At 37.9% G+C, this 11,926-nt stretch overlaps 2 protein-coding genes across 6 annotated transcripts in view; one reads left to right on the forward strand and one right to left on the reverse strand.

Annotated features, from left to right (window-relative positions):
* gnb1b (guanine nucleotide binding protein (G protein), beta polypeptide 1b) overlaps positions 1-6,477 on the reverse strand; it is an 11,641-nt gene extending 5,164 nt beyond the window's left edge. Inside the window, exons 1-5 of one of the 3 annotated variants that reach the window (XM_035661588.1) lie at positions 6,328-6,477; positions 1,096-1,204; positions 916-954; positions 728-834; positions 368-431 (exon numbers count right to left, since the gene is read on the reverse strand). In XM_035661588.1, the coding sequence (XP_035517481.1) occupies positions 368-431; positions 728-834; positions 916-954; positions 1,096-1,152 (267 nt within the window). In that variant the 5' untranslated portion in view covers positions 1,153-1,204; positions 6,328-6,477. Of the gene's footprint in view, positions 1-367; positions 432-727; positions 835-915; positions 955-1,095; positions 1,205-5,195; positions 5,252-6,017; positions 6,256-6,327 lie in introns of those variants that run through there. The other 2 variants (XM_035661587.1, XM_035661589.1) reach the window with 2 other exon arrangements.
* The window catches only part of LOC118328008 (calglandulin-like), an 8,613-nt gene continuing 1,366 nt past the window's right edge, over positions 4,680-11,926 (forward strand). Inside the window, exons 1-2 of one of the 3 annotated variants that reach the window (XM_035661590.1) lie at positions 4,680-5,754; positions 9,399-9,573. In XM_035661590.1, the coding sequence (XP_035517483.1) occupies positions 5,722-5,754; positions 9,399-9,573 (208 nt within the window). In that variant the 5' untranslated portion in view covers positions 4,680-5,721. Of the gene's footprint in view, positions 5,755-6,808; positions 9,212-9,398; positions 9,574-11,926 lie in introns of those variants that run through there. The other 2 variants (XM_035661591.1, XM_035661593.1) reach the window with 2 other exon arrangements.

The raw sequence follows: 11,926 nt of genomic DNA on the forward strand, positions 1-11,926 counted from the left end.
ACACACACACACACCTCTCTCTCAGCTGATCTGCAACCCTTTTCTCCAAATAAATGCAGCATGGGCAGAGTTAGTTTCTAGTATAACCTTACAGGTTCCACAAGAATTTGCATGCTACTAAATATATTAGAGCAGGAACAATATAAAGAACGCTTACGCGGCAGATACAGTATCACTGATGCAAAGTCAGGCCCATATCATTCATTTATTCATGTTTTAAAAATGCAGCAGCTACTTTATTTGCATGTAGATGGCAACACCGACACTGAATCCGAACTGCTACTGTTATCAGTTTACTTTCCAATTAGATGATGCAGATTGATCCATTACTTCATTAATCCCTGTCAAAAACAAACGTACAACTTACCTTATTTGTGGTATAGCTGTCCCAAATAATGAGTTTGCCATCTTGAGAGGCACTGACCAAGAGCCTACACAAACGAGAACAGCAATATAAACACCACCACAACAACAATTGGAGTTGTCACACAAAATCTATTTTTATCTGGAATCATGAGCCAGAAACTGAAGAAAATGACTGCAGGAAAAAGATTTCTCCCAGACTGCAGCAACACAATATTACCTGCATCAATGTACCAACTCTTACATTTAGGCACTACTTAACTCACCATAAACATGTCAACATGACGTAAAGCATAAACAGAATGCTACGTCAGACAAAATCTCCCTTTGGATCATAAGTTACAAATACTGGCAGTGAGCGTACCTGGAATCTGTTCCCCAATGCATGGCATAGATTTTAGCCAAATGACCCCGCAGCGTTCGTCTTGTACGCATCTGGATTCGGCCAACGGGGTCAATATTAGCTGTGATCTGCAAAACATGAAGTACTCTGGTTAATTTCAGACCACATGCTATTCGGCCTAAGAGATGGATCATAACGTCAAATGTTACCTGTGATAGTGTCGCATCTGCACATGCTTTCCTGGCATCCTGGAAAGAAGAGGAAATAAAATCTTTAGGGAATGGCATTTCTCTCTCACACAACTATTTATGTTCTATAGGCGTACCTTCAACTTAACTTGTAAATTATATGTTTAATGATAATTGATGGTATGACGGTTTTTTACTCACTCTGATCTGATTTTTGAGCTGCTCTGCCTCTTGGCGTAACTGGTCCAGTTCACTCATTTTATTCTGCTTTTTCAATTACCTTACTCCAGCTACCGGGGCACTTGTTGATCTAAAAAAGAATAAAGAGAAGCACAATAATCATTCACACAAATCTTCCTTGATTTAAATTCAAGGTCACATTTTTAACTGTAAGTAAAGTGAGCCTGAAGCCAGCTGCTCAATCAACTTGATTGTTTGACTACAATATACATGATGTAAAGTTTATGGCTCAACCTTACTTTCCCCCCCTCAATGTCGCTAACATAATCCTGACACACAATTTAGATTGCCAGACAAATCCTTTTAAGACATGACTTTCCAATGATCCGAAAAGCAGTCATTATCCTGTTGACCTCAATCCCTGGGATACTCAGAACTTCAGTGATCAATAAGCCACTTATATTAATGCAGAGCCTCGAGACGCTCCCAAAGTTCATATAATAAAACTAATTTTTAAAATCTCGTAAAATGTCGTGAGCCAAATGCTACAAATATAAGAACCATATCTTGAAATACATCCAGTTTATTTATCAAACCAAATGAATGCATTCTTCCAAGTTGTTTCTACTTCAAGACTGCGGTATCACAATAAAAACTTCTCATTTTGGTTACACTGCTGATAAAAATGTCCTATCTGTGCATTTATGCAGCAACTGTGACACATATGGCAATCCAACTGTTTGATGACGCATGCAAAGTCCAAGTCTTCTTATTTAAAGCAATAACAGCAGTTTTAAAACATGACCGCAGCATTTGTGAATAGCTTTTAATGAATGAACTGTCTCCTTCTGAAAAAGGTCCGTGGTTACGTTATATTAATTTAGCTGACAGTTTTATCCAAAGCAACTTACAACAGTATTAGTTTGTGAAATAGTTATTGATTGATAAACTCCAGTTACCTTGGAAAATGAATTCCCTTGTGCTCAGATCCATCTAATTAATTATTCAAGTGTGTCGAACAGAAGTACATTAGGACAATATAGAGTAATATTCTTAATGTGTGTGTGTAGGGTTAAAAAATTAGACCACATTTTTGTGGTACTAAATTAGACAATATAATTTAACCCCGACAACTGGCTAGCAAACAAAATATGAATATGCACACATAATTTTGACATTATCAGTTAATTAGATTAGGATTAATTATCTACAGATTAAAGGTTATACACTTTTAAAAATGACTTCAAAGGGTTACTTTCTAAAGACATTTTACCTGACATGGGAAGATTACTATCAGAAACCATTATTTTAGTGTTTTTAAGTACATAGCAACTCTCATCATTTATCGTCTAAAGTCTGTGCCGGCTGCCTTCTATGAGATTAATTGCCACCTTGTATCCTGAAACAAACAAACATTATAACAGAGGTTTGCATAATACATGAAACTGCTCAAAGTGCAACATTACCGTGTAAAAATCATCATCATTAGCACATCCAATGAACGTAAATAAAACTGCAATCTATTTCAGATTTAACGCAGAGAAATAGCTTTGACCCGTTCAGTTCGATCCACCTTGCGTTCCCAGTTATCTTACCTGGTGTATTTCAGTCAGTAGGCCTATGTGACTGCAGGTTTCAGGACTGAATCTTCTCTACCTGCCTATGTTATCCTTCAGGTCCTCTGATTGGTTGACCTTTTTAACCCACAGGTTATCCTCTTATACACGCCTTAATCCATAAATAAATGTGTCATGGAATGTAATTATTATGCAGTATTATCAAGTGACAGCAGAAGGCCATCCTCACCTTGACAATCTCTATAAATACAGTTCATATTTCACAAAGTCTAAACTTTCCTCAAGTTGATGTTGATTGATTTTATGTGAGAAAATTAAATACAAGTTGAATCAGTTGTGCTGAATTGTCTTTTCAGATATTTAATAATGCCCACAGTAGTGTTTGATGAATATCTTGTGTTTTCTATCCTTACATATGTTATATTATATATATTAACAGGGAGTCATGAACAGTCAAAAAGCACTAAAACACTGTACTCGTGTCATTTTATATGTATATTTTAACAACGATTTATTAACAAAACAACGCTATCTAAATTGTACCCTGTACTTATTATTAAGCATTCGGTTACAGTTATGATTAACCAAATGAAAGGCTTTTGAGTTCACTGCTAAATGAACTAATGAACAGTTAGCAATCTGAAAATACTCTTCAGCGACGGATCAAACTCACAAACACTCTGTTTTCAAACTAATAATTACAAGTTGCAATTCATTTTCATTCTCGCCTGTTTATATGCCAAACCATTAAAATACAAAAGTAAATCAAAGAGGTGGGATGTCCTGGAGCAGATCTGAGTTTTAAATATTCCACATTAAGAAATCTTATTTCCCATTGACCTCTGTGGATGCTTACAGTTAAGGAGTTCCTCTCCCTCATCACTTCTCCTTTCCAAGCGCCTGATCAGGGTCAGCTGACTGCATGATAAACAATGAGCAGTGGCAAACAGCCTGCAGTTGTAGCTCACTCGCTGTGCTCCGGTCCCTTAAGGGTTGTATGTGCCTGCTACTTTCAAAAGGTGTCTCCTACATTTACAGTTTTATTTAAAAAAAGCACCTCTCTCTGCGATAGTTTACATCTGTTGTCAAAGGACGAGTCAGCTTCTCTGTACTGTTAGACGAGGATAATGCAATGTTTCACAGGTTTAAAGCTGGATCATAGAAAAGGCCATAACCAGCAATATCACTGAGCAACTCTGTAATCCTAAAAGCTAAAATCCTCATTCAATGAGTCTCTAATCCTATCCATGTCCACTAACATAAACAGCTGGCAAAGCTAGCCCCAGCATTAGAAATATGTTTTCCTAATCATAAAAGGATGAGTTTAATCTCAGTTCTTTTACACACAACATGCTTAAAGCAAGTGCCTGGATGTTCACACTGCCGCTGAAATCACTAATACAGCCCCTCTCTCTCTCTCTGTTGTCCAGTGTGACCAGATGTGTACAATCAGTACCTCTCCTGCTTTAATAAACGAAGATGAAGGTGCATTTTGTGAAGAATTACACTTTATAGAAACAGGAATGAAGCTACAGCAGATATTAGAAAGCAACAGACTAAATACAACCAGCATGTATATGTTGTAAGTGCAGTCTGTGCACTGGTTTAACACTGTATGTAACATACTGATAGTTGACTTAGTCGCTGTGTGCAGTACTGTGATTTGCCTACAACAGTAGTCTAGTTTGCATTGTATTTGGATAGCTGCTTCAGTCAGTTTGTTGGGGTTGGGTTACCGAGACTCTGCATATATTTTAGAAGAACATTTGTTGCAATTCAGCACCATAATGTGGCTAAATACCACGGATTACAGTTATTAGTATGTGACTATGTGTCATAAAAACTCTACATTTATTCAACGCTGCACAGTGTAAAGATAATGTGACTTGCACTGATGGAAATCTGAGAAGATGCAGCTAAACGCCATCTTGCAGACTAGCTGTCCGCTAGTTAGCTCGCTAGCAGGCTCGACAGTGTAGGCCTGCAGGCAGAGCAGAGCTCCAGAAACCGATGCACTCTCAGATCACACACAATGTCACTGGCGACACCACAACGCCCGGTAAACGAGCAAAGGTGATCTAACGCGAGACTCGCTGGATTTCACGGTGGATAAACCGAATGGAGCCGGCAGCTTTTAACGCAGAAACCCCGCAGCCACATTAAGGGTACACTCAGCAGCTCTTCCGCAATTACACGGAGAGCTATGTAGCTAGCTGTTGAGCCGACACAGTGGGCAAACCGAGAAACTCGGAGGCTGCTTGGCCTCCAGAAATCCACTTACTTACATACGAACAATCTCGTTAAAGCCGACAGTGCACGGTTGATTTGATTACAGTTTATTTATTTGGCTCTCGGATCCTGTAATGGACCTGAGCCTGTAAAAAGCTGCAAGGTCGGGCGGCGATGGCCTGTTTGACTTCAGTATAAGCAAGAAATGCAATAACAGATGCGGGTGATTTTTCCATAAAGTAGATTACCAGCTATCATCCATAGCTGCATAAGCGCCAGATAGTTCACTTGCGGTAAATAACTATCGTTACTAACCCAAGTTAAAGGCGTTGCACCGGCGCGGCCGTTTCGTTGCAGGAAGGCAGCGATGTGCTAACTTATTAGTTCAGCTTGTGAGGAGAAAGAAAAAAAAAAAAAAAAAAGGGTGTTAACGCGGCCACAATAACTCACGGTAATAAAGCGAGGTTGTTGTAAATATAACGATATATATTCATGTGCAGTTTCCGAGCTGAGTGGTCGCGCTCACTGGCCTTGTATCGCCAATAACCGATATTGGCTGTTAATTTGTTTACGGGACGTTTATTGTTCAGCCCAACCCAGTGTGTCATCATCAACTCACACCAACATCTCTTCACATTTCGACCACAAAGCAAAGTACTAGTTAACCATTAAGCTGAAGGCGCTAACATTACCACCGCGGTCGTCCCCCGGTGTATGTTGGCTGTAGACTACACAGTTTATTTTTAAAAGTAGGGTATTTTAGGCCGAGAAGCACCGCTGGGCCATCACTGACATCCAGCCTCACCGGCCAGGGAGCTAACATGAACTCTGGTTGTCTCTAATGACTGGATGCACAAACCAGGTATACGTGGAGGTCGGTTTTGTTGCTTATTAGCCGTAAATAGTGAGCGGCACGGACCCGCCGCTGCAGACAACCCCTGTGCCTCCGCTGCTTGTGTCTGCTTATAATAAAAACAGCCAACTTATCGTGAGCTAACCGCAGCTAACTACAGGGCTAAGTTAGCTCCCCCACCCCCGGACAGTTCAATTCCGCCACAATTCACAAGCCAGCGGTGTTAACAGCCACTGAGAAAAAGATGTGGAAGTAGCGCGGCCGTCGTGTTACTTTCACCTTACCTGGTTCAATTTGCGTTTGTTTTTGCGTTTTGGCATTGACTGGAAAACAAGACGGCGTATAGCTCCGATCCACGCATCAACGAGCACCACAAACGCTAGCTCACTAACTAGCAAGCCAGCTAGCGTTAGTTTTCCGAGGAGCAGCCCTTCCCGAACACAGGCGACGGCTGGGGAGCTTGACAACCTCAGTCAACCAACCGGAGAGGGGAGGGGAGGGGGGAGGAAATCACACCCACTAGCCTTGTACTAGAAGACACTGCCCAGGCAGACCAAAAAAAGAAAAAAAAGCTAATCTTTAAAGTCACTATACCTCATTCAAAAAGACAGCCTACTGTCTCCCTTTTGCCAAGCTTTAACATCGGCCCTTTCCGTAGTAACACTCTCGTCCGGCCATCGAACGACGAGATGGGCGCGGTAACCCTGCAGTCAGCGCTGGGAAACCCCACGCTGCAGCAGCGGCGGCGGTTAGGGAACCTTCGATTGGTGTTTATCTAAACTACAGCTGGAGATGCGAGGGGTTATCAGTCACTTTGAACGGGGATTAGTACTTCTCATTGTTGGACATGTGGGTTTCATTAGAGTGGACCGAAAAGCCAAGAGAACACGGTGTTCGTTTCTTTGTTGTTTTTTTTGTTTTTTTCTTTTCTTTTTTTTTTCTTTTACTGCAAACCAGTCTTAACTGAAAGGCTGAGTCAGTTAGTCAGTCGGGCCCCAACTTGGCTCCCAAAGTAGGAAGTGGTATTAATGATTTCAGCAGGGCTCTCTCTCTCTCTCTCTGTAGATAGCTAATAATAGCAGTGTCAACAACACAATCTGGCTGCAGCTAATTAGGAAAGCGTGTGTTCTGATGGCACTGTGTGTAGTGTGCTCTACTGTGTTTCTCAGGTAGCCTAACTTACATAGGTAGATTCACTGTGCAAATAATGGAAAGAGGGATTTAAAGAGGGACATATTAATATATATTAAGCATGTCCCAGTATAATTCCACATATCCTTTTGAACTCTTTCAAAAGCACGTCTTATTTTAGTGCCTAACAAGTTGTTGGTTAATTTGGGGTGCAGTTTTAAAACTCTGGCACAGGAAGCTAAAACATTTGTTCATTTCCCTGAAATGTCACAAATTTAGCCGTCACAGTAGCTTTTATTTGTTAAATAATTAGCTGGACAAACATACAAATATTTGCGGTCAGTATGTACATTACCTCAAACAAATAGTGGTCAGTTAAGTTTTATTAATGCAGGAAGTCTTGTTGAGATTACCGTCTCTTTTATGAGGGAGAGCTGAGAACAGTTAATATAGGATACATTACAATGAAGACAATTAAGTTACACACAGTCATCGCGCACAGACACGCTGATTAAAAAAATAAATCAAAAGTACTCCTATTATTAAAATATCAGAAAGCAGAATATAAAAGTCCCTCAGAGTCTCTAACTTTAATTTGTTTTGCATTTCATTCCAGTCCTAAGGAAACCAGTACACAAGTGAATATATGAAGCATCCACATACGACCGCCGGAACACACGTACATGAAATAATTGCTTTTACTTGAGCAATGTGTAACTGAAAAATTAGCTTTTATATTTGAATTTGTGCTTTGTTAGATATGCTGTCTGCGGTTTGAAGTAGGCTCTGGTGACACAGTGGCAGACCCACCCCACCCTTGTGTCACAGACCAGCCTACCCAACCATCCTCGACATCCAACACTATCTTACATCACCAAACACTGGATCAAAGGTTCATGATCCTTGCTAATGCAGATAAAAAGCTGAGATTTGACAGTTCATTACTGACCATAAAGAACAATCTCACCACAACGTTCATTTAGGCTAGCAAGATATGGAATAGTATGGTTGTTATATATATTGTGATTTTGAGTTTGTTTATGTCAAAAGGCCATTTTTGGCTTCCTTTTTAAGTTTTGTCAAACAGATTTATGACCACCCTCTTCTACAAAATGTATCTGTGCAGAATAAAGAATACTTAGGATGTTTTTTATACCAGGTACCTGGAATCACATCAGGGTCATCTTCATTATAGCTTGTCAGTAGAATTTAGATATTAACATTTGATCGTGACGTGCTAATGAATTGGGTTGTAAAGATGCAGGAAGAAAACTGTATTTCCGTAATGTTTAGCCTGATCATAAACAATATTACTTTGTAGATGCATAACTTCTCAGAGTACCGGCACGTAAATTAACACTGTCAGGGAAAATCTAGGAGAACATCTCTTTAGCATTTCATTTTTAAACCCTTTTATATATAATATAAACTTTCTTTTTGTGTAGGTCAGAGGGAGCCCAATGAATGTAATCTGGTCATATGAACTGATCAGCATTTTTATTAATTTATTAATTCATTCTTCTACACGATTGATCCAAACGTTACTATGTCTAAAACAATATTTTGTTATAACTGGTTCTGACTTATATGACTTAATCTGTGGTTCAGTGAAAATGCTCATCATGACAATATCCATTACACACTATAGTGTTTCATTTATTCACTTGCTGACTATAATTTAATATAAATATCAAGTCCCAATATCTTGACAAAGTCTGTGTTACAGTTTTACTTTTTGTTTGCTTGGTATAGTATCTTCACTCAAATTCTATGAATACACAGAGTATCGTTGGAGGTATGAGGCACACAAAGATTCTTCCCCTCGACTAACAAATGGGAAATTCTTAATGTTCCCATTGCAATGTTGGAAATAACTTCTTGCAGTTAAGTGCCTCCTTATTTGGTTGTCTGCTTTCATGACGGTCACTGGGGGCTGCACAAACACCTGCTAATGGCTAACAGCAAGTTAATTGCAGTTCCCATAAGTGGACCATGTGATGTTGAGGTCAGAGAATGCATCTGATACTCATACATTTTGTTATCTTGTCTTTCAGACCCTTTTTGCCCTGGTTTGAGAATAACATTATAGTTAATCTAATTACAACTTTACCAAACTAGTGATTTTCCAATATAACTATACCTTTTGTTAGCTGAGATCAGTCTCCAAATATTCCTCATGGGTGATTAGCGAGTCCATCCTTTAAGTGCCATAAAAGGTCTTGAAGCATGCTCTTCTATGCTCTGGGGAAAGAGCATTAGAAATGTAGTAATGATAAGGCTCAGACATCCTCTCATTCTACTGTAACTGTTGTCACAGTGCTTGTCTTCAGGATTACAAGGAAACATGGTGAGAACCTTATAACAAAGGAACTAACCTACATTTACATACAAACATTTTGTCAATTCTAATAATTAACATTGTTAAATTAAACATGACGTAATTCCAGAAGCTTTGCTGTGCTGATATTCACTCCTCTTGACATGTCTTCCTAGCTGCTAATATCAAATACTGCAACTCCCTTATTTTCTTCCAGGCCAGCAAGTTAACAGAAGAGCAGATCACAGAGTACAAAGGAGTTTTCGAGATGTTTGACGAAGAGGGAAATGGAGATGTGAAGACCCTGGAGCTGGAGAGACTGATGAGTTTAATGGGAATAAATCCTACAAAGAGAGAGCTCAGCCAGATGGCCAAAGATGTGGACAAAAACGGTGAATATAACCCTGCAATGACTATAAACCCCATACTATGAAAATGTGTCATTCACTAAAATATATGTAGCATTTAGTTTGACATTTATAGGCTACTAAATTTAAAATAATATAGATTAGGTAGTTAGGGTCTTACACACAATTTAACTTAAAACTGCAATCCAGTACAAGAGTCCTGCCACAAATCGTATCTTTTGGAAGCGTATAATCTTTATTTTTGTTGTTGTGTGTTAGAAATCTGTTCATTCACCTCTGTTTTTGAGACCTTAGTGGTGGTGGTGTATCTGACTGTGTTACATTATAAGATGTATTATATTAAATGCCTTTAAGCAATGCCTTGCATGTATTCTAAGCTGCGTCTGGATGTGAGGATGGAGAAGCTTTATCTGTCTAAAGCTCAACCCAAACCAAGTAAGTAATTAAAGTGCTAAATTAGGTTCTGCAATAATAGCCTGGCTATTCACATTAGCTTAAGTTTTCCATTAACATTAGCTAAAGTGCTGGAAGGTAGATAAATGAATGTTTTCCACCTGCTCTGATAAGGTTAAGATAAATTAATCTTAAAACAAACTTGAATTACCCTTTGCACCCGATTAAGTCTGGATTTTAATTGCAAATCTCTCTAGATTTAGTATTTATAAAGCATTATTATATTTTTTTAAAAGAGCAACATCTTCCAAAATGCACTATAAAAAAGCATGTTATTATCTAATACTGCAGTACTGCAGGTTACTACAATAATCACTAGGTGTCAGTGTTTCACTATGTGTGATTTGTGTATAACAGGCTTTACTTTACAAAAAGACTGTTGGCGCATGCCACACACACACACATACACACACACACACACACACACACACACAGATATAAGGAGGATATAATCAGAATTGAACTGTTGTTAAAGCTAACATCCTATAATTGGACAGTTAGAAAATGTTGGAACATATTGATGTCTATTCTTTTCCAATTAAAATGAGCAGAATTTACAACCTAACAATTAGTTTCCTCATAATAACAAATTATTTCCTGCATCACCATGAAAGTGAATCATGCAGAAATAAAACAGAAGAATAAAAATCTTGAATAAGAATCTATAAATCTATCTCCTGTCGCTGCATGTCATGTGTGTTAACAGGAGTTTCATTATGTGCCCAGCAAAGTATTCAAATATTGCACCATGATTTTCTGCCTTCTGACATCAAGATGATTTTTTTCTAAAAAACATAACTAACAAATCTTAGCTATATTGTGTCTCTGTTATGCTGGAGGATGTAGTTTGCCATTTTCTTTCCTATTTCCTACTTCCCCTCTTACCTCTAAAATATCATTCAGTATTTTCTTATTCTTTCTTATTTTCTATTTTCCTGAAACAAAATTACTCCATTAGTTATTTTCACAGTAGAAATACAGTATGTTATGATTATTGTTGTTTTTCTCTTCTATATAGCTACCATATGTATGCAGTGAATAACACTGAATATCTGGTTATCATGGCACCTGTCAGTGAGTGGGATGTATCAGGCAGCAAGTGAACATTTTATGATATAAAAAACAAGTGTCATGCCTTGTCTAATTAACCATTATTGATTCATGTCAAAGCTCTCCTATCATCGCACTAAATTATTTTCCTAAAACCGTCTGTAATTTCTTATATGTTTTTAACACTCTCTTTTTTTAGTTTAATACTAAAATAACTTTTTAATTATACACAAATTCTATTAATTAATTTATATCATCTAATAAAAAATGTAAAATCACTTATTACTTTAAACTATACGGCTATTCAAATTATATTCATTAATTAATTAGTTTAATTATTATTTATTTTCAAACTCAATTCCACACAAATAATAATAACTACTAACCCTAACTCTTTTGCAGCCAGTCTTTCATTTATCGCAAATAATTTGAAACATAACCCATTTTTTTATTTCATTAAAATGATTTTTTTATTTTTGATTTAAGCACCTTAATAATTATATACTTATAATTTTTTAACAGAATAATGATAATTATATAATAAAAACCACAAATCATTCAGTTCACTTCGAAAGCCATTTTCCCCCACCTCAGTATCTTTGCCAAACTTTTCATCCTGTCGTATGTGTGAGCGTTAATAGTTAGCTGAATTTTTTTTTGACAAACCGAGGTTTCCAAATCTTGTGATGGCTAGAATTTATGTTACTTTAAGTCTGGATACTTATTAAGAAGCCACCCTCTTTCCAGAAATTTACATAACCATCGCTTATGCTCTTGTGGGGTGTTCCCGGTTTCTGCAGTCGCGTCAAGCCATACCTATCAAAATGTTGTCCAAGGACAGGAAAAGACAGGTCAACTGGAACACAGGGTCATT

Source organism: Morone saxatilis, unplaced genomic scaffold (genome assembly GCF_004916995.1).
Source record: "Morone saxatilis isolate NCDOM2014 unplaced genomic scaffold, NCSU_SB_2.0 Contig18, whole genome shotgun sequence".
Classification (NCBI taxonomy): Eukaryota; Metazoa; Chordata; class Actinopteri; family Moronidae; genus Morone; species Morone saxatilis.